Consider the following 23,478-nt stretch of genomic DNA (forward strand, 5'->3'; position numbering starts at 1 on the left):
ACTACAGCCAAACTTACCTATAATTCCCCACCCCTGAATAAATTCCATTCTTTCCAGTGTTCCAGCCCTTTTATAACTGCCCTCTGTGAAACACCTCACCCAAATAAGACTCATCAAGATCTAACTCAGATGACAGCCGTTTTCTGCAATCCTCCCTCCCTTCCCTACACAAGCGGTCTCACTCATAGCACTGACTTCACCGGCACTCCTCAAACTCTAATCTGTACCACATTTTAACTGTACCACAAGTCCATGTCTATTCCCAGATGAAAGCAGAGCTATCTGTATTTACCTTTGCCTTCCAGCGACATAGGTTTTGCACTAATAAAGAGTAACAAATGACCATTCCTCCAATAGTATTTCTTTAATGGAAGCGTGCCTGTCCCTTTGCTCATCTCTGTTTCTTATCTTCCCTATCCATTACATTGTGTTGTCTAAGAGATCATTCACGGAAGCCTCAGCTAACCACTGATCTCTGCCCTTAATGAATATGATCTCATCCATTGGTCACCAGCACCTTCTCTAGTCAAGAAAAATTTGTAAAAGTGTCAATTGACAGAGTCAAGTTCCTGGAAAGCATCCCTGGCAGTGCCAATAGGCAAGTGTTTATATGGAGGAAAACGTTAGGGAGATGTTGCAATAAAATTCTAGGCTGCCAAGGCAAAATATGGTGAATTTACACTCATTATTAAATAACTCCAGCTAATTAAGACTTCTTTTAGTTTACCCCCTTGCAAGGCAGTGTGTTTTGGGGCTAAAAATACCAGATTCACACACAGATTTAAAGCCAAAAAGGACCTTAAAAGTCACCTAGTTCATCCCCCTCATTATACAGACGAGGAAAATAGCCCTCCTTAATGATTTGGCCAGGGTAGTAAGGCAGTAAGTAGCTGAAGTGGGATTCAAATCGAAAACCTCTGACTCCCAACCCAGTGCTCATAATACCAGTTTTTCCTTGCATTACATCAGCAAGCAGAACTACTTGGATAAACAATACAGATGATGGAACTGAATGCTGCATTTTAAAAAGAGTACATGCAGCAGAGAATGAAGAGGAGCTCACAGCTGTGACCGCTAATGACGTCTTGGTGGCAGGGTGAGAGGAAATGGAACCGACTGAGTTCTCAGCTGTTTAATAAATGTTCACTGACTGTTTACTGACTGAAGTTACCAGACTAACCTCTTAGAAAGAAAAGAGAATTATGCAGGTACTTGAAAAGGCTGACGTGAGCAGAAGGGCAGAATCCAATGACGTGAAGCAGGTGGGAAAGAACAAATGACTTTCTGCTCAAGGAAGATGAAGGGGCCTTAGCTATATAAAAGTTAATGAGCACAGCCAACACTATAAAAGGCTACTGGGAACCACTGGTGGAAGTAACCTCAGAGACATTAAATTTTAGAACTGGAAAGACCCTTAGAAATTATCTAGTTTGACTCTTTCCATTTTATAGATAAAGAATCCGAGGCCCAAATAAATGACTCGCTCAAAGTCACACAATTAATTTAGAACCTAGGTCTTCCGACTCCAAATAGTTGTTTCCATTGGACCATGATAGCCAAGCCTAATAATAACTCACATGTATGTTGATGTTTACAAAGCACTTTCTTCACAAAAACTCTGAGCACTCATTTGTCCATGGGAGCACCCAGTAAAGCAGGGTCCAACTCCTAAAAATTGTAAGATGGGAGATGATAGTCCTCTGCGAGCTAGGTTACAACTTTAAATGAACAGGATTCCATCCATGAAAATAGACAGGCCTCATTTTTCACTGATGCTTTAATAGCATACCACCTTCCCCTGCTGCTGCAGAAGAAGATGCCTATGCATATGATATCAGGATTCTTACAGAGAACTTCTTTAAAACCCAGACTCCAAAAGAATGCAGTATGTCTAAAGGCAAAGACTACTTGCGTAATATTTTATTATTTTTTTACAAATGTGAAATATTACTTGGTATTGCTTATTTATTTAGCATTTTCGTTTCTGCTTGCTCCTAATACTGCGTTCCGCTGTTGTAACAAAAGCAATATTCAAAGCCTGTCGTATGAGAGCTGTCAGCATCCAGTCTGCAGTTTTTTGAGGCTGTTCTTGTCACTGCAATCAAATACTTGGAACCTTTTCTCACCCGGTGTTAATCAGCAAGCCTGAGGATGAGGTGAAAATTCTGAGCTGGAATCTAAGAAGCCTCGTTTGAAATGACCTCTAAAGTGGATAACACCTCACTTGAGGAAAGATGATGATGGAATTCACACTACCCCATACACTAACCCTAACAAGCACACAGCAAGAATCTGCTCCCAAGGCTTCACAGTCATGTTCTGCCTGCTTCTGATCGTGAGGTTAAGGAGCACTCATTTCATCAGCATAGGCGGGAAAAAGATAAAAAAGAACAAGGAATATGCTACTCAAAGCAAAATCTGGGACTCTTCCTCTTCCTATACCTGCCCTAACACCGTGAGGGAAGCCCCAAGCACAGAAAAAGTCAATTCCTGTTTCTGATTTATTGGGTCGTGAATTTGAATTTCTTGAGTCATTAACATTCTCCAGATTTTGCTTTCTCTCATACAGGCAATAAATCAACTTCAATCTTCTTTTTCTGTAAAATTCGCTGTTTCCACAAAAAAAAGATCTTTATTTTGATGAGAAGCGTTTAGTTATTTTTTATATCACATGATGATCTTATACAGCTGCCCTGTAGGACACCATCCTAAGTCATTTAACATGCCAAATGGATTCTGAATAAATAAAGCTACAAAGCCCAAGTTATGCACAAATATCTCAGGCAAGTATGTTTACAAACATATATACAAAAAAAATGTAAACAGGAAATGCAGCATGTGAATAATCAAAGGACGCACAGGAAAAACACATCAAGTCCTACCCTTCTGAGGGGCGGTCTTCTCTTTGCCCCGTGGAGACGGGCCACTCAACTCCTCCCAATTCAACTGGTTAGGCCCACTGAGGATAAAACAAAGTGCTCTGAAGATAGTGTTTTTAACTGAAGGATCCGGAGAGCTGGTGAGGGGGTGGTCAACCCCACCAAGTCTGAGGCACGGAGAGAAGGAGACACACCTTGGAGCTGCCACGTCCCTCCAGAACACAGCCCCTAGGACTTCCTGGGGACCCTGTTCATTGCTGTCCCTAAGCCAGGACTAAATGCTGCTCTTGGTGATGGGAGCCTAGAGAAATGCTAACTGCTCAAAAGATTTCAGAAGGTGCAGGAAAAACGTGCCCTGTGTCCGTGACTATCATGAATATGGGACAGAAGTGAGGCTCCAAAATACAAGTCTTTTTGTTATGAAAGACTCTTTTGGGGGGGGGCAGGAGAGATGCTGTGGGCTGGGGGGGGAGGGGAGGGGCTGGAGAAGCTGTGGTGAAGGACACACATCAATGTGGTTTTTTTAGAGAACTCCAAGATCTGCACTGGTCCTACATTCAAATGATTCCTACCGGAACAGCAAGGAAGGGCTGCAAGGGCTGAGTGGGGTGAGGGAGAACTTCTGTATCCAGAGAAACCAAGGACTACACGTATCAGCTTGTGACCCACGAAAGTGCAATCATGTGAAACCAATGGGCACTATGGTGAGAAGAAAAAATAACCAGGGTTAACATCGAGCAGAGTCCTGCAGGGCAGTGGGCACGGTGTTTGCCATGGCATGCCATCTGCTGGCTACAGGAAGGCAGGTGATTATAAGGGCATGAGCTGGGCCTTGCAGGTGTGGGCACAGACAGGTGAGGCGTAGGTATATCCTTGTTCATCAGTCGAGGGCCGAGTCCTCCACCCGGACACTGGGTGCTCACACGCTCAAAGGCAGCATACCTGGAGCAGATGAGGGTCTGGAGGAGCCCAGACCAGCTGGAGGAACTTGGTCAAGGCCATTTACTGTCCTGGAAAGTGACAGAAGAGAGAGAAACAAAGACATAGCACTTTTAAAAAACTCTTGTACAAACATCATGAAATTCTCTTTTCATGCCCAAACCTGCCTCTTCTCTCTAGCAATGGTTCCCTAACCGTAAAAAGGAATAGTCCGGTTGTGTTTAAGGATTACATATCCCATTCTAGCCATTGGAGATTAGAATAAACAAAGAGAACTCTCAGGAACACTCAGTTACTGGCCCAGGAGCACATCCTCTCACGGTTAACAATGCAGACAACTGCAGCATAACCTACAGCTCCTTCAGAGCCACACCTCCAGTACAGAGGTGAAGAGACAAATTCCAGGCACCAGAAATGTCCCAGACCATGAGGACTGCTTCAATGTTTTAACACAATAAACAGCTCTGTTACAGAAGGAACCTTTTCCCCTCACTAGGAAAACCCCCTGGTAGACAAATAGGAGTCTCAGTCCAAGTACAAGGGGCTCTCTCTCTTTCCCTCCCCTTCATACTCCAGTGAACAAGGGGCCAAGGCACAAAGGGAAACCGCGAACTCCAGGATTTGAGAAAGAATTCCTTACTCCTTTACAAGCAGAGATTGTACAAGTCCCAGAAATTTAACTGAAGTCAATATGTAGTTCAAGAAGAAAAACAATATATATGAAATAACCTATTCTGCTCAAAATGAACATTTAACAATTTAGAGAGATGGTGGTCTGGAAATTTATTTTAAAACTGGTGGGGGAAAGGAGGATGAGTGTGGCTCTTTTCTAGCATGAGGGGGAGGAACAAAAAAGAAATTCTCAAAATTAGTTTTTTCCTAGGTTTCTGTCTCTCACCCCATGTCCACAAGGAGCCACAATTACACTTTTTCTGCCACCTCCCCTCCCAACCCCCAAAGCAGTCAGGCCTGGGGCAGGTTTCAGAAATTGCCAACATCAAGGAAGGGGGAAGCTTGAGTGAAGCCATTTGTCTGATGCTCAGCAGGATTCACTCTCCCACCCCCATGGGTCTAAGGGCCTCCCCTGGGAAGTAAAAAAACTCTCCATGTAAAGGTATTAGGAGTGAATTAAGATCCCAAAAAGTTCAGAGGGAGCATTTCAACATCATAAGCCAAACACTTAAGAAAGCCAAATATACAACTGACAGAAAGAAAGTTTAACTTCAAAAGTGAATTAAGGGATCAGTGACTTCAGTGTGCAAATGAGTAAATTAAGGCAATGAACATACAGTGGGAGTACTATCAGGATCCAGTCCTGAGATCTACTGGATTATAAAGCTGTATCCAGAGTGATTTCATCAAAGAGAAATGTTTCATGCTGAGAAAGGCATAAGAACATGCAGCTTAGTAGGAGAAGCAGCGCACAGGGCAGTGAATCAAATGAACTGGTATGAAGAGGCAGGGTCATAAAGTGTTTTTGTTACAAGGAAGGATTCAATAAGGAGGGACAGGGGTGGATGTTAAGGCACCTAGAATTCAAAACAAATCAAAAACCTCAGATTCACTGACTAGAAGCAAAGCAAAAAGGGGCATGTTGCTGCCAGGAGTATGAAATAAAGATGAAGGCCCAACACAAGATGATGCTTCAAAGTGTTGAATGGTACAGGTACAAGTAGATATACTTCCCTTAGGGGGAATTGCTTATTTTTATTCACTGTGCATTAGCTTAAATGACACAGACAACCTGGGGATAGCTGTTTGGAATCCTGTAAGTAGAAATGAGAAAGATTACAGAAGGATCTGATGACCATTGGCCTAGGAAGTGGACTAGGTGTTCATGTCACCAAAAAAGTTAATGCAATCTTAGGGAGGTTTAGTATCAAAGATTTATCAAAAAGGTTACAGAGCAAAAGTAAGCCAGGAAAGACCCAACCACAACTCAGGAAGATGTTGGTAAGCAGGGCAGTACAGAAGAGGTTGAACAAGATAGCGAAGATAAACAGCCTCAAGAGGAAGGGTCAACATATCAGATTGCACACCATCTCAGAGAGGAAGGGGGAGAAAATTTAAGACTTATGGAAGTGATTGTTGAAAACTGGAAACAAATTAATTAAAAAAAAAAAAAACATGAAGGGTCAAGCTAAAGATGTCAAAAGACCTTCTCAGGCAACAAGCATTTAAGTGCTTACTGTGTGCCAGGTATTCCACTATGTGGTAAGAATATAAAGAATTGCTTGAAAACACAGTCCTGGGCCTCCAGGGGTTTACATACTAACAGGGGAAACAAAATGTAAACAGTGAACATACAGAAGACATGGAAATACAGTGGAAATGCACAATGTAAATCTCACAGGAAAGAGAATCAGCAGAAGCCAAGGAAAGACTCTGGCAGAAGATGGGATCTGAGTTGAAGCTCAAAGGAAACTTTAAGAGGAAGCTAAGAGGTGAGAAGGGGAAGCAATCCAAGCATGAGATTCAACCAGAGCAAAGGCATACAGATGAAAGCCGGGATGTTGTGCTCAAGAACAGTAAGAAGGTCAAGGGTTGCATGGATTGTACAGTAGAGTATGTAATAAGTAGAATGGGAAGGTAGGAAGGAGCCAGGTTGTGTAAGGGTATTAAAAGCCAAACAGAGTAATTTTTATTTGCTCCCTGAAGTAATATGGAGCCACTGGAATTTACCGATTTATTTTTTTGTTGGGGAGGGGAGTAATGTTGGGAGAAGATATGATCAGGCCTTCACTTTAGAAAGTTTCACTCACTTTGGCACCTCAGTGATGGAGGGAGACCTAAAAGAAACATACTTCAAGTGTCCACTGTGAGGTGTAAGGTGATGAGAGTCTGCACCAGGGTGATGGGTTTGTGGGTAGAGAGGAGACATGGGTGAGACGCTGTGAAAGCTAGAACAAGACTTGGACTGCCAAAACTGGGTATGTGAAGTGAGTATTAGCAAGGAGTCAAGGCTGCCACTGAGGCTGAGGACCTGGATGGCTGGTGGTGGCATCCTTGACAGTAATAAGAGGAAATGTCAGGAGGCTTTGGGAGAAAAAAAAAATTATTTCTGTTTTGATCATGCTGAGTTTGTGATACAGGAAGCCAGTTCTAATAGGTGTCTAATAGGTATTTGGTGAAGCAAGAGTGAAGATAAGACAGCTGGATAAATCCACTTGCAAATCATCCGATCAAAGATCAGAATTGAACCCATTGCAGCTGATTAGATAACAAAGAGTAGGTTTTTAGCTGAGGTCTCAGAGGTCAATGAACTTAGATAAGGAAAAAAAAGTCACATTTTTACTAATTACCTAGTTGAAATAGAGCACTTCTTTGAAGTATTTAAAAACATTATTCTGAAAAATCCATAGTCCTTCACCAGACCAAGGGGGCTGACACTACAAGGTTCAGAATCACTGGCAAACAAGGAAAAAAGAAAAGTGTCCAGGACAGACCCTTAGAAAAGACTGAGAAGAATAAGTCAGACAGATGGTGGGACCAGAAGAGAGTAGTGTCATGAAAACCTGCAGAGTAGAGAGGATCACAAGAGGGTGACTGATATTGTCAAAGGCTGCAGAGATCAAGAGGTAATTAGATCTAGCAATTATGAGACATGATAGCTGTCTTCAAGTCTTTAAAGGGTCTGAATTTGTTCCGTTTGGCCCAAGAGAAAAGTCCATGGAGTAACAGCTGGAACAATGGGGAAAGGACTTGTGTTCAAATCTTGACCCTGTGTGATAATGGATAACTCAGTTCCCTTTTCAGGGCCTTAGCCTTCACACCAGTAAAACAGAGGCTGGACTAAGATTCCTTCCAGTTCTAAATCTATCATGCTGTGATATTATAAATAATAAAGAGATTTTGACATAACATAACAAAAACTAACAACAAAAACTCTCCAAAAATGGAAAGAACTGCTTTGGGAAAATAGACTCCCCCACATTAGAGGGAGAAATCCCCTTTTCAAGCAAAGGTTAGATGACTAATGGCCAGTCATGTTGTAGAGGGGTATCTTGTTCAAGTACATATTGGACTAGACGACCTTGGAAAACCCTTCCAACTCTGAGATTTTACACTTCGTGGAGGGCAGTAGATAAGTTACAGTTTTATGTAGCCTCTTGTGAGTGCCAGGACTTCAATAAATTTCCTCTCTACCCTGCATGAGCACAAAAGCATAAGAAACAAGATCTCAAAGAATCAAAAGATTTTTAATCCTATCCATACTTCCCGGTTCACTTCAAGTCTCAGCTATTCTCTGAAGCATTCACAGACTACAGAATCCATACTTGTAATTCTTACTGTATGTCCAATGTGAGAAACTGTAAGGCCGTCACGTGCAAAATCCTAGATCTGGGTTAAAAATCCCCCCTTTGGCAGAGTCAGCATTTCTCAAAACACATTTTGATGACCAGCTATTTTAGTGCTCAACAGATTTTTGCTGCTGAAGATAATTTCACAGAGGGAAACAAATTAATAACCATCTCAATAATATGTGCCAAATGCCCACAAGTCACCTCAGTCCCTTTTCTACAGTGCAGCAAGCAAATGAGCTTGACTTGGAATAAAAAACACCAGGGACTGAGTCTCAGCTCTACCTCCTACTAGTCATGTCAATTCATTTCTTTGAGTCTCAGGCTTTCAAATTTGTAAAATGTACATAATACTTGTAACTTTTTACCTCAGAAACTGCTGTGAGGATCAGATGACATAACATATGCCCTATTACTCTATTTGAATGTCAAATGAAAAGGCAGGTAACAAAGATGGCAGGCGGAGAGAACTGGAGGGAAGCAGATAAAAGAGAGAAAGAGACAGGGACACATACACATACACATACATACATACATACATACATACATACTTACTTTACCCCTGGGGAAAATAATACCCAGGACTTCCAGTTTCCATGAGAGAAGAGGAGTTAAAACCAGCCCTCACAGAAAGTCCAGTGACCAAGATACTAAAAATAAAGGCCCATTATGAATAGCAAGGACAGCAACGTTTAAAACAGCTTGCTGATTCCCGGCAAAAGGGGATTCTTTCTAGAAGAAAATAATACTGCATAGGCTCTTAGATGAACTTGGCTACAGGCTTCTCGGAGGCCTCTAGACAGTAAGTGCCACTGAGGAAACCGTAGAAGCATCAAAGCTCAAAGGGGCTCTAAAGGTTATCTAGCTCAAATTCATTTTACAGGAAAAAGAAAGAAAAAGACCAAAACTGAGGCACTGAGGCGAAGTGAAGAACCTAAGGCCAGCACAGCAGAAGAGCCAGGGCTACCACTCAGGCCTTCCAGCTTCCCAGAGCTGAAAAATACTTTGGTCACAACTGTTATTCAGCAATGATCGTCGCACATAGGTGGAGATCAGGAATTCAGCTAAGAGATCACTAAAATCCAGACTTAGCTGTGGGGATGGATGTGGGCAAGGAGAAATCAAAGGATAAAAGGGGAGAAAATCAGCCATGAGCACAGCCTCAGAAATGGCAGTCAGGCTCTACCAACTATAAAACAACTGATGGCAATGGTTCATGCTTGTACAAGGCTTTAAGGCTGGAAAAGCACTTTATACATATTCTGTTATTGGAGTGTCATCATGAACCAATGAGGAAGGTACCTCAGGTACCAGCCACAGAGCTGGGTGGCCTGGCTGGATTCTCAAGTTGCTCTTAAATCTAGCATACTTTCCAATAGACCAGGGGTTCTCATATTTTTTGGCCTCAAGACCTTTTACACTCTTAAAAATTAGTGAGCTTTGTTCAGGTGGGTTTTATTGTTTTGAAATTTAAACTGATAAATTTTAAAAATATTAATTCATTAAAAAGTAACAAACCCATTTCACATTAATGTAAATAACCTTTATGAAAAATAAGTATTTTCCAAAAACAAAGCTAGTCTCACACAGAGGAAAGGGGAGGGAAACCTGAATTAGGTATTATTATCCCCATTTTACAGTTGAGGAAACTGAGGCAAATAGGTTAACTGACTTGCCCAGGGTGACACAACTAGTACACGTCTGAGACTGGATTTGAATTCAAGTCTTCCTGATTCCAGGCTCTACCTACTGTGCCACCTAGCTACCTCAAAAAAATGATGACTATCTTAATAGGTAAATAAAGTCTTAATAATAAAGATATTATTATGAAACTGTTTTGACCTCAAGGACTTCTGAAATGGTACTGGGGATCCCCAGGGCCCTTGGACCCCACATGGAGAGCCAATGAACTACATCATGCTGTATCTTCCTAGGAGCTGTACTTACACAGTTATTTTGCCAAGATCCTGCAGTGTCAAAGGCTGGAATAGAACCTGTATCTGACTACTAGCCACATTTCTATAGTACTTCACTCTTCCCAAGATGCTTCCTCCTGACTCTGCAAGGTCAAGAGCACCTAGATACCATCAAAACTCCCCACAACTGCTCTGAGCAGAGTTTGATGGGAAGAGAAGCTGCTGCTCAGGAGCACTTACAGTTTTCACCTTGTCTTTACTCCTCGTGTTTTGAAAACGGGAAATCACTAGAGACATTTTATCAATTTCTCTGTATGTCACTCTCACTCACAGAGACTCACAGGGGTCCAACCTCCTGCCTCCTAGAGGCATGAAGAATAAGGTAACACAGATAAATCATGATTTTGAAACGCAAAAAATTCTTGTTAACAATGAAATCCACAAAATCCTATTAGATTATGATGAAGTGAGAGTCTTGGCTTCACTCTACCTAGAGCCCTGACCACATTAGTCACTAGTGCCAGAGCTTGTCACTACCGAGCTCAAAGAGTTTTGTGAGAAGCAAGAGAATTAACTTCGGCTCTGACAAAAAAAATGGAAAAGCACTTATTAGGGAGGAGCAAGGAGAATAAGTAAAGAAGAGAAGGAAGAACTGAAAATATAACCATGGACTTTACTCCTCAGGCACATTACCACCCAGGTCTTTCTTGAGGTATCCACTGGAGGAGTGCCCTAAATCTAGATTTAATTACTAATCTACTAAAAAGCAAACCCCCACTCACCCATGGTATAACGTAAGCAGAAAATTTAAAAATAGTTCCTGATTTCTCAAAAAGAAAGAAAGAGCTTTTAATCAGTAAGCCAGTCGACCAGCAGGCATTTATTAAGGACTTATGAATCAGGTGGTGTGCTAAGCACTAGAGATACAAAGAAAGACAAAAAAGTACAGTCCCTGCTCTCAAAGACTTGGTACTCTAATGGGGAAGACCCCAAGTATATACCTAGGCTCATACACACATACAGAGTAGATGAAGATTATTTGAAAGAAGCAGCAACAGCTGGGGACACTGGGAAAGCCTCCTGCAAAAGGTACACTTTGAGCTGAGTTTAGAAATCAGGGAAACAAAGAGAGAAAAGGTAGAAACAGAGCAACTCCAGACATGGGGAACACCAAAGGAAGGAAGATGGCATATGGGGCATTGTGTTAAAGGATTTCCAAGTAGGCCAGTGTTACTGAATTGTACAATGTATGTAGGGGAGTAAAGGGTAAGAAGACTGGAAAGCTAGAAGTGGCTGTTCAGGCTATGAAGAGTTTTAAATGTCAAAGAGAAGACTTTCTATTTGATCATCACAGCGGTAGGGAGTCACTGAAACTCACCTCATGGGGGATATGGTCAGACATACACTTTAGAAATATGACCTTGGCAACTGAGTGGAAGATGGTCAGACCTGAGGCCCACCAATCAGTTAGAAAGTTTTTGCACTACTCCAGGTATAAAGTAATAAGTGCCTTCACCAGGGTAGCAGCCATGTGAGTAGAAAAAAAGGAACATGTAAGAGATGTTTGTAGAAATGACAAGATTTGGCAACAGAATGGATTTGCAGGGTGAGTAAGAGGAGACAACAAGAGCTGCTCAGCACCACTAGAACCAGAATTGTAGCTTACTCAGCTCCTTTTAAAAGCAGAATGTAACTAGCAATATGTGGCCAGCTCAAAACAGGTCACTAATGGGCTTTAAAAGCTGGTTAAAATTGAGAAAAGAATAGAAATTCCTGAAGGCTGGTTTTTGTCTTTGTATCCCTAGTACAATGTAAGTCCTATTTGATGAAGTGAATTGAACTGAGTCAGGTCCATGCAGTTAGTATGCTGAATTTTAGTTAATGTCTCTAAATCAGACACCAGGATTCAAACAATGCACCCGACCACAGCAGAATAATTCAATTACCCATGAACAAGGTGGGGAATATGACTTTTTCTTGCCTAAGAGAAAAAAAAAAAGGAAACAATTTATGTAAACAGCAACACATAGACTATTTTCATACTATTCATGAAAAATTAACATGCAAACGAGCACAAGGCCCACAAGGAATTAGGCTGTTTAAAGCAGGCTGACCAACATAATGCATTGTCTTACTTTTCTAGCATCACACCTTAGCAGGTATTAACTGGCAGTCTGATTTTGCTTTATTCTCATTTTAATTAAATTGTCTGTTGATTATTATGAACTTGACAAACACAATCATTGTCAGAGTCAAAAAAAAACAAAACAGAAAATGATGATTCTAAGTGAAACCTTGACTCTATTATACACAGCTTGAGTTTTTTAGAAGTACATAATCAACACAATACATATGGTAATACAGTACTTTCAAAACTGTGCTAATGCATCTCTTTCTGAACTTCCTTCTGCTCTCTTGCTCTTTCCTTTTGGGGGGGGGGGGGGCACCGCAAAACCACCCCCCCAAGGCCCAACAACTCCCTCCCTCCCAAAAAAAGCTCTCCCTTGTAACAAAAACAGTCAAACAAAACCAAACTACACACTGGGTGTGGCCATTTCTTTTCTCTATGCCAGTCGACTGTTTTACTGTTTACATCACTGGGCAGTTCTATAATCCAAGCCAAAGGCAGAAAAAGCCCCAGGGATGTTTTAAGGCTAGTCTACCTATGTAAGTGAAAGCCTGGAACATCTGGCAATTTGTTTCTGAGAGAGAACTCAGTGGCAAAACATATACTCTTCTTAGTTAAGTGATACAATAGGGAAGAACTAAGAGTTGTTGGCAGGAAAGGGACACTGGGGGAATAAACAGTGGTTAAGCTGAATATGGCAATATATATTTGGTGGATTTATGAATTAATAATAATAAAGCCTTCATTAGCCAGAGCTTTCAAATAACCAGAATTTTTCTACAATCTATAAGCTAATGGAGACATTTAAGTTTACTTCCAGGATGTGTTCCAGTACAGCCTACTATCCTAAACCTTCTATATCTAACCATACTGTAAAACAACAGCCTTGATGAAGATGCACCTGAAGCACTACATAATACTGAATCATCAAATAAAAAGGTTCCATTATCACCCACATACCATGCTGTGGCAGAAAAGTGGATTAATTTGCTGTTACAAATGTTTAATAGCACAGGTTGAAATTAAAAAGGGGTTCCTGGTTATGCATTAACTGACCAGAACATTCAATCAGTCAAATATTCTACTTATCAGGGTATCACTATTTTATTCTACTTCTAATTTGTTTGTAAGAGATCATTTAGACAGGATAACTTAAGATGACACACACATGCTTTTTTGTGCAAAGAGTAACAGGTAAATTTCTGAAAACTAACTTTTTAAAAATTTCCTATTGATACATAATTTCAGAAATGCAATCTGAACTGCATTTAGAAAAACTCCAGTACACAGATGTTACAAAATCATTTGAGAATCAAGAAAAATGTTTTAAAATTATATATTTAACAATAAGAATATTTTCAAACAAAAAATTAATCATATTTTAATTGTTTTTAAACTTTCATTAAGTCAAGTACTTAACAGAAAATGCTGCATCTGTATGCTGTTGATTGCCAGTGGGAAATACTGGAAATGTTTTTAAGACTTTTTGGTCTTCTAAAATTAGGGATAGGGTAGCTAAGTGGTGCCTGGAGTTGAACTCATCCTTCCAATTTCAAATCTAGCCTCAGAACTACTATCCATGTGACTCTGGGCAGGTCACTTAACCCTGTTTGCTTCAGTTTTCTCATCTGTAAAATCTAGAACTAAAGAGGGAAATGGCAAACCATTCCAGCATCTTTGCCAAGAAAACCCCAAATGGCATCACAAAGAGTCAGACACAACTGAAAAATGACTGAACAACAAAATTAGGGATAGAAACAGGCCTGTGTTCACTTATATAGGAAAATCTTTCTCCCAATGCTGGTCTGCACCTTCTTTGCAACTCAGAGTCCCAGAGTTGCCAGTGCTGAGAGGCTAAGTCACTTGCACAAGGTCGTACTTACAGTACACACGTTAAAGGAAGTACTCAAACCCAGGTCTTCTGGACTTCGAAGGCCAGTTCTCTATTCACTCTGTTTTTTCAATTACAATTCTGCCTCTCAAAAGTTCAAAACATAAAAATAAAAAACAGTCATTGAAATGGCTTCTATTTCTTCTCCGTGAACAATTTCCTCAAGGGATATATATGTATCACAAGTTTCTTTCCGATGTTGGCAATGTATTTCTTTAAGAGTGGAACACAGCAAGAAAGGTCAACCTACCAGACAGATTTTCTCTAACAGCTACAATTTACAGGGCTCAACCTTCTTTGCAGACAGACCCCTCTGGCCTTGATATTGTCAAGTAGACAGTGAGAAAGAATTTAGAAAGGGCTTACTAATGTGCCAGGCACTGTCCTAAGCATTGGTGATAGAAGAACACAGTCCCTCCCCTGAAGAAGCATATATTCTGTTTAAAAGGACAGAAGGAATAGTGAAGATGAGTGTGTGTTCATCCTTCGTTGCCAAAGAAGACCATGCCATCAGAGAAATAATGACATGACTTGCACTTGACTTTGTTTTGAGTGAGGGAGGGCTATGCAGGTCACCAGCCTCACTTCTCCTCCAGAGCCATCTGAATACAGTGACCAGATATTCATCAGGATGACTGGAGATGACCCAGGATGAGACAACTGGGGTTAAGTGACTTTGCCCAAGGTCACACAGCTAGCAAGTGTCAAGTGTCTGAGGTGAGATTTGAACTCAGGTCCTCCTCACTCCTGCACTGGTGCTCTATCCACTGCACCACCTAGCTGCCCCCATCTGGTTTGGGATTAGAACTTTATAGACAGCAGGAGGACTCAAAACACCAATCTTTACCTCATGTCTCATTTTCCTATTTCCATTAATTACATCGCTTTCTCAGTCACTCATGACTGACCTCCATATAAATGACTGTGAAAAGAAAGGAAGAAGGAAGACAAGCTCATTGCTGAGCCTGTTCTATAATGGACAGACAATGCTTTAAAAAACACACACACACAAGTTACAGTATGTCAAACACGGAAGAGACCTTGATGCTCATCATGTTCAAGGGAAGCAGAGGATGAGAAAGTGACTTGCCTTCCCTCTGAGATTATCTCAAATTTGTTCTGCCTGTATCTTGTTTGCACATAATATTTTTATGGACATTTTTGAGTTTATACTAAATCTTTCTTAAAATGGTTGTGCCTTTTCAGCTCCTTTACCAAACTTCTCTTAATTTGAAGAGGCCCTGAAAAAGCAGAGTAATCTCTGACTATGGGCCAATGTTGGGAATGTTAAATAAGGTACCTTAAGCAAAAGATTGTTAATAACCAACACAATTTTCCTTATCAAAATAATTCACTCTATCTACTTTTTGAATCACTCTCTCTCCTTCCCTACTTCTACCCCTTTTTGAGAACAAAGCCTGAACTAGAGTCATATACTATAGAGATAATCCAGTTTGCTCATGAGTAATGTGAGTCCCAGAGAGACAAAATGCCGTGAACACACAGCAGAGCAGTGGGAGAAGTAGAGAAGAAAGTCCACATCCTCGGATGTGCCTAATGACAAAATGAACTGCTGTCTGTTAGTTCCTTCATCCAAACAAGAACAGAAGACTACACTGGACAGAAGAGCACACATCACTAGTTGATCCATTTAAAGAGTTGTGACAGACAAAAGAAAAAACATTCTAATCAACTAATGCTAAGGTTTTATACAGTTGAAAAAAATTCACCAAGTAACATGTAACAGTAATTTAAAACAGAAAGATCTTTCTCATTACTTAACAGGCCCATAGGATCTGCTTGGATCACCTGGAAGCCTAAGTCACATGTGGTGGGAGGTGGGACAGGAAGGGCAGAGCAGAGCTGGGAGGAAGAACGCAGGCCAACTGACAGAGCGTGACGGTTGATAGTGAGAAGGCCCTGGTTTGAGAATGGCTTTGCCCCCTACTGTGATCATGGTCACCATGACAGATTTGGCTTTCTGGTGTTTAAATATTTTTCTTCTGCCTTCTCTATGGAGAGTCTTTTATATTCTGCAATTGAGAACTATGCTGGCATATTCATAGTCACCACCAGGGCTGTGAATATTGCCTTGGTGATACATAACAATACTAACAGGACCTGAAAATGTTACATATTTGTCTCGTTTTCAATGAGACAACTACTAATCAAATTCCAAGAGATAAAACCCAAATTCCTTATAAGCTTGTTTCTCTAAAGACTGCCCCCAGCAGTTTCCAGAAAGGCTTTCTTGTTGCCACCGACGTCAATCAGTCAAAAACATGCCAGACATGTGCTAGGTGTTGAAGAGTTTCTGCATGTCCACAGTTCCAAATCTGCCACTGTCCTTCCAAACCACCCTTTCTCCCTATGTGGTTGCCTAGGGCTTCTTCAGCTCACAATGATACATGAGAATAGGTCAAAGAAATAAGCTGTTAGAACATGGACAAGAAAAAAGAGAAGAAGGGCTGGAGAAGAGAGAACGTGGACGCTGACATGTCAGAAATGTTGCAGAATGGCAGGCCTTAGAATCATTCATCTAATCAAAGGGCCACCTGCAGAAACAGGCCTCAAGGGTCATCTCTGGAGGAAGGTCCTCTAGAGAGGCTGGTACAGATCATTTTGATAATTCAGTATCTTTGTTCTTTGGGATTTGGACGTACAATGAAGTTCTTAAATCTTTTGATGGTTTTTTTTTTTAATCACAAGCAATTCAAATGAAAAGGTTCTTTAATAACGTTCCAAGATTGGTATATGCTGACATATATTAAATGTCAATAAATGAACCTCAGGCTAACCGAAGTCAGAGAGACGGTGTCCCCTTAACCAAAAGAAGCATCAGAGCACCATCTGACCCCACATGCGCCGTCCCAGCTCACCAGGAAATACAATGACCATCTGACTAATACAGATTTATCTTCGTTCATGTTTCTAACTAGCCTTATTATCTTAGCAATAATTCAGTGACCTGAAAAATGGACAGAACATAAGCAAATAAAGTTCCAACCTACAAAAGGATTAGAGCTCCAAAAATCTATAGGTCAGATATGTAGAGCCAAGAACACATGTTCCCACAGAAGTATTTTAACTGGTGGCTAGATTCCTAGGCCAATCCACAAAAATATCTTCAGTCCCTGACATGATTACACTAGTATTATACTACGCTAGTACACACAATTAGTATTATACCAATCACCCCAAACCAACTCTGAAGACATTATTTCTATGTGAAAATATACTGAGTTCCAGTTCAAGATCCTCCTTCATCCTCATATCATCCACCACTCCTCCTCCCCTTACTCACACGAAGCTGTTAGTAGGCTTCCTACAACTACAAAGAACTTCAGATATTTTGAAATGTAAATAAGATTGAAACAATGAGGGGTTCTGGACTGAATCTAATTTAATGTCCCTTCATCTTGATGGAATACATATTAGTATGTCTCTAAGATAACAATGCATTTGATCAGTAAAACTATAGTTTATCTTAGTTCACCTGGAATGGTATTAACATGTTTTCCTAGAAAACATGACTCAAAAAAGAGAGAAAATAATTAATATATCAGAAACAATCTGAAGTTACTACACAAAAATGTATCTTCTAGATATGGTTTCCAACACCCAGATTTTACGTAAGGATGACCCTTTGTTTTCCCCATAGCACGAGGTAAACAGAAGTCTTCACACAAAATTTTATCTTATCTGTTCCCTTGAAATCGGAGTAAAATACGACCATTATTCAAGTCTATCTGAAAAATTACCTACATATTGTCAGGGAGTGTGTATCTCCCAAGAAACTCCAGGAGATGGAGAAAATTTACTTAAGATTTCAGTAATATACAACACATGGTTAGGGTTATTAGATCTAATGGTGTGTGCTTTGAAAGTAAAATGCCCTTCAATCAAATAGTATTAATTAGTGGTAACATTTGCCTGGCTCCTGAGTCACACTTTCAAAGGCAAAGATAATGAAGATATTCAGTTATATATGTTTATGCAAATAGAGTAAAAAGCTATTTTTACAGTGGGCTTAAATACAGCTGGCATTAATGTCCTTCATATATCTGTTATAGCTAATAAGCAAAACAAGAAACGTAGGCTCCCTTAAAAGTCTTTGAAATCTTCTAGCAACTAATGCTTTGATAATTTCACAGGGAAAATGGCAGAAAAGAACTCCCTATGTTAGTAATATTAGTGATAAAAAGGAAATGGCTCAAAGTTACCGAATCAGGGGTGCTTTTAGAAGTATTTTCTTCTTCCAGTGACCTAAAGTTTTTCCTTTGTGGGTCAACAAGAGAAGAGTGATCCCTACTGGCCAAGTAAAGCAATTCTGGCAAATTTCATTTCTTAGATGAGTCTGTTACTTTTGCATATGGGTTTGGGCAGAGGCCCTAAAGGGAACAAGAATTAATTCTACTCTAATCTGGTTGAAAATGACTCAGAATGCAGATCTCAGGAGACTTGGATTAAATTTAACAAGTTTCCATCGATTTATGCTTTCTGGATTTGTGCAACTAAGTATATTTTTGTATTATATGTTCCAAGTGCAACAAGTCTCACTACACACATTTGGTCATTTAGCAACTTTTCCTGACATCTCACTCAAAAAACTTAATTCTCCTGTTCTTTAGGACTTACCCTTTATCAAAGAAAGACGTATGCCCTGAACGAGAGAACTTGGTGCTATTGCTGTTCACCAGGCCACAATTAACATTCCCTGAAATATAGGATTTCCGTGATGCTTGATCCTTTGCAAAATTCCTGCAAGCAGCTAATTTGGATTCTAAGGCCTGAATAAAGAAAAAAAGAATAATCTGCTTGTCAAAACAGTATTTGCATACAAGAATCTGCATTTTAAAATATTTCTTTATTCTCATAGGTAATTGAGGCCATTCTCCCATTTTATAACAAAGGCTATCTAAATAACTTAGAAAACTAGAGCTATAATCAAACAATAATCAGCTATTAAAATAAGTTTCTTTGTAAGGAGCTCAAAACACTTCATAAACTTTATGAATTATTCTCTGGAGGAGGATGGCATCACCCTACCCTAACAGCTAATAAAAAGTCTAACACAAAAGTGGTAAAGTCAGGGATGGATTTCAGGTCTCCTAGTTCTCCAAACAATCCTCCACTCAACAGAATACATACTTTTTACCCGGAAATGATAACAAAAATTTTAACAATATCCAACATCTCCCTTGAGTTCTTCTAAATTTAGCTAGATTTTTAGATTATACAGATAGTGAGAGAGCTAAAATTTAAACCCAAGTCTTCTACCTCCCAGATCTGGTGCTCTTTAAAAGTAGAACTTCTAAAATAAAAAGAATATTTTGCACCAAACTAAGTTTTGCTAATATTGCTAGGCTTTATTAGATAATCTCTATAATTAAAATGTTCACAAAAAAAAATAAATACTAGTGACTTCTCATACAGCCCCTAAAAAACTCATGTGGTTTTCTGCCAACCTGGAGAAACCAAATCAGCATGTTAACTACAAGATCCATGTCATCATTCCCATTTACTGGATGGACAAATATGGCACAGGGGGAGAAAGAATAATTCTTGTAATAAATAATATGACTGTAAGGGAGTAGGGATACATGAACGTATATTAGTTCACAATTATATAACACTGTAAAGCTTTACAAAGCACTCATAGCTAATGTGAGAAAAGTATCTTATTCATAAAAATAATTAAACAATTGATCTGAGAAATAATTTGAACTTCTACTCCATATTTTAAGTAATATTTTATTTTTGCCCAATTACACGTAAAGAATTTTTTAACATTCATTTTAAGAATTTTTTTAAGTTCCAAATCTCTCTGCCACCTTCCCACTCCCTGAGATGGTAAGCAATTTGATATAGGTTATGTATGTGCAATTATGTATAACATTTCCATATTAGTCATGCTATGAAAGACAGAGACCAAAAGAAAAAAAACCATGAAAAAAATTAAGTGAAAAATGTTATGCTTTGATCTGCATTCAGACCATTAGTTTTTCTCTGGATGTTTACAGCATTTTTCATCATGTGTCTTTTGGAATTGTCTTGGCTCACTGTATTGCTAAGTCATTTGAGATTAAGAGGCTCCTTCCCCTTTCCCATTTACCCTTCGAGGTTTATTGTGAACCAGCATCAAGGCAGGAAGGGAGGAGAGGTGAGAAACTCAGTTAAATGAATAATTAAGCTGGACTGATCATGCCCTGCTAAAAAAAAAACAAAAACAAAAAACCGCAATAGGGAGTTGGTTTTCTATTAAAACCTTCTAGAATGACATCCTATAGTTTCTCAGTTCAGACAATTTCCTAGTAACAAGAAGGGTTCCTTTCCGTTCTTTGCTTTCATCATAACAGAGAGTAAGCACATGGTAACTAACTTAAAGGGATAAATAGCTGAGTACTCACCCCTACTTTCCGCAAGAGATCCCCCACAATGTTTAATGCCGATATCCTTGCAGAAGGAGTTAGTGGGCTGGTACCAAAACCATTTGGTATACCTAGAGGAAATAAAGAAATTAACAACAACTCCAATAATGGGAGGGATCTCTGGTACTCAAGGCTATGATACTAGTACAGAAATTAAATTTAAGATTTAATGCTACAGAAATCAAACTACCAAAGGGATGACTCTTCGCAAAGCTGGACAAAATAATAACAGAATTTCTTTGGAGAGATGACAGATCTAGAATATTAAGGACTTTTTAAGAAGACGAATGGTGCTTTCCTGACTTTAAATTATATTACAAAGTCAAGTTATTAAAATTATTTTGGCACTGGCTAAAAACATAACAGCAAACCAAAATACCAGAACAGACAAGGAAGAATCAGAAATAATTTAACTCTAGGTAAGAACTCCCTATTTCATGAAAATTATTGGACAAACAGCAAAGTAGCCTGCCATTAGCTTTGGACCAACAATTCTCACCATATACTATGATAAACACAAAAAGGCTATGCAACCTAAATATTAAAAATCACACAAAAAAATTAGAAAAAATAGATTTTACATCCTTCACAGTAATGACTAAGGAAATTCTTGAGGAAGGAATAAGCTAAAACTTATTCGCTACAAGTTCAGAAAAAGACATTTCAACGTTAGAGTTGCCTTTGTAGGTTTCTTTTACTTTATTCTAAATTTGATGTTGCTTGTTCTATTAATTTACAACTTCCTTAGCTGTTATTCATTTGGTTACTGTAAATAAATGCTTATCTTCACATAATGGCATGCTGATGTGGCAGTTACTAAAGTTTTTTAGTTCCAGCTCTGAGGCCCTAACCTGAAGGCTGAGTTATGCCATGCTATTACAATGCCAACTCACCACCAGCAACAAGGGACCAGCCAAATCCAAAGAGAATCTCACAAACCCCTTGAAGATCTGCCCCAATCCATAAACAAATGATGGGAAAGAAAAAAAGATAACACCTTGTTGAAAGGAATCAAAGCTGCTTTGGCTAAGTGGGGGTGAGTCTTTGGGAGCCAGAGGGAAACAGAGAGTACAGTAAGTTAGAACAAAGGCCTTTGGCAAGATAAGATATTTGCTCCTTTCTCTTCTCTCTCTTGATTCTTCCACTTTACTGTTAATACCTTTCCCATTCTGCTTCTCCCCTATCCTAAATGTCTCTGCTTTTCTTTGTTTAGATGGCTTTTTCCCCTTCAGTCACTTTTTGGTTTGAATGTATCTCCTCTTCCTTTTTTCCCTGGATGTTCCTCTACCTGCAACTAAAGTATGTTTTTATTATTTAACTTGGTATTTGATAAAATTTTATGTACTCTGAGCTTAATTTAAAAACAAGTTAGTTAAATGTCACATATTTTTCTCCCAAAATGTTTTTTAATTTGTACGTTTCCCCAGTGTTTTCTTTTCGCAGGTCATCCATCCAAAAAATGGTTTATATACCTGCTTTATACTCACTCTTTTTGACTTTTAAAGCCATTCATAAACCAACTCTCACCACCTTTCTACCTAGTCCCTATTCCTCTCCATATATACTGTGATCCAGTGACACTGGCCTCCTTGCTGTTTCTCGAACAGAACACTTCTCCAGACCCTAAACTATTTTCATCGTAACCAATGCCTGGAAGACTCTCACTCCTCATCTCCACCTCCTGACTTTTTTCAAGTTTCACCTAAATTCCAACCTTCAGCAAGAAGCCTTTTCCCCAGTCTTACTTAATCTTAGCTCCTTCGTTCTGGGAATACTCTGAAATTTCCTATCTATAACTTGTTTTTACATAGTTGTTCGTGTGTTGTCCCTCCCATTAGACTGGGAGTTCTTCGAGAGCAGGGGCTGTTTTTCTGGTTTTTGCTTTACTTTGTATACCTAGCACTTAGCAAAGTGCCTGGCCCATACTAGGTATTTAACAGTACTGGCTGACTAAACGACTGACTAGGAGTGTTCTACCCTTTTAACAAAGGCTCATTTAAACACGGCATACTTGATAGAGAGCTGGCTTCCAAGTCAGGAAGGTCTGTTTTTAAGCCCTACCTCTGGCTATGTGATCCTAGAAAGCCAATGAACCTCTAAGCAAGTCTCTAAAATTACAAATCGTACAGCAGGTATCAATCTACACTGGTAAAAGTAGTTTTCCAATCAAGAGTTCCCATAGGAGTATCACTGTGCCAAAAATATCATAGGCCTGGTCCACCAGTATCCCCAAATATCCTGTTTAATTGTCAAACTATTTAAGTTGACATTCTACTATTGGGAAGAGAGAAAAAATTACACACCTTTTGGTGAAGGAAAGCTGTTCTCTGTCCCTTTCCCCACAGGAGTGGCTGGCAAGGAAAGGGATGCCTGTACAGCAGAATCCATTTTTTCACAATCTAGAGTTGGAGAACTAGGAGCCGACTTTCTGGTCACTTCTTGTTGCCTTTCACGTACTGCTAGTTCTTGTCTTAAATCTACAATTTAAAAAAAAAAATGTTTAGGTAGAAACACTTTTTGGAAGTAACAGAGACCTAGCATGGGATATCATTCAGGAAGCCATGCCTGAATAGGCTACCATAAATATACACATTCTTTCAATATAGTCTCGATTATAAATTTTCCAAACCATTCAGTTTCTCTGATTTATATATTAGAAGGTATCTACTGGGTTAATATGACTCAAGTGTTTAAATGAGGTCTTAGATTTTTAAAAAGTATATTCAGCTCTGCTTTCCGACTAGTCCCACAACCATCATCCAGAGGAGCAAGGTTTGCGGAAAAAGAGCCTGTCATGCCCATGTCTATCAATATTCACTGGTGACCAACTGCCATTGTCAGGGACGTAAGCCTAAGAGCCCTAGAAATAGCAAGTCATACTTCTGATACTTCCAATATGCCCCGAAGAGAGCAACCCTTGTGGAAATGTGACTTGTATACAGGTGCTGCAGCTGCCATCTCTTGGGAAAGCCACAGTCACCAGAGACCCAGAA

The 23,478-nt window shown here is 39.6% G+C and overlaps 1 protein-coding gene across 4 annotated transcripts in view; it reads right to left on the reverse strand.

The window, feature by feature from the left end:
• Window positions 1–1,905: 1,905 nt before the first annotated feature.
• The window catches only part of NDEL1 (nudE neurodevelopment protein 1 like 1), a 72,528-nt gene continuing 50,955 nt past the window's right edge, over window positions 1,906–23,478 (reverse strand). Inside the window, exons 6-10 of one of the 4 annotated variants that reach the window (XM_072641093.1) lie at window positions 22,789–22,962; window positions 20,465–20,556; window positions 18,693–18,844; window positions 11,982–12,016; window positions 3,360–3,889 (exon numbers count right to left, since the gene is read on the reverse strand). In XM_072641093.1, coding sequence (XP_072497194.1) covers window positions 3,882–3,889; window positions 11,982–12,016; window positions 18,693–18,844; window positions 20,465–20,556; window positions 22,789–22,962 — 461 coding nt within the window. In that variant the 3' untranslated portion in view covers window positions 3,360–3,881. Of the gene's footprint in view, window positions 3,890–11,981; window positions 12,017–18,692; window positions 18,845–20,464; window positions 20,557–22,788; window positions 22,963–23,478 lie in introns of all 4 variants that reach the window. The other 3 variants (XM_072641092.1, XM_072641091.1, XM_072641090.1) reach the window with 3 other exon arrangements.

The sequence above is a fragment of the Notamacropus eugenii genome, chromosome 2, assembly GCF_028372415.1.
Source record: "Notamacropus eugenii isolate mMacEug1 chromosome 2, mMacEug1.pri_v2, whole genome shotgun sequence".
NCBI classification, from domain to species: Eukaryota; Metazoa; Chordata; class Mammalia; order Diprotodontia; family Macropodidae; genus Notamacropus; species Notamacropus eugenii.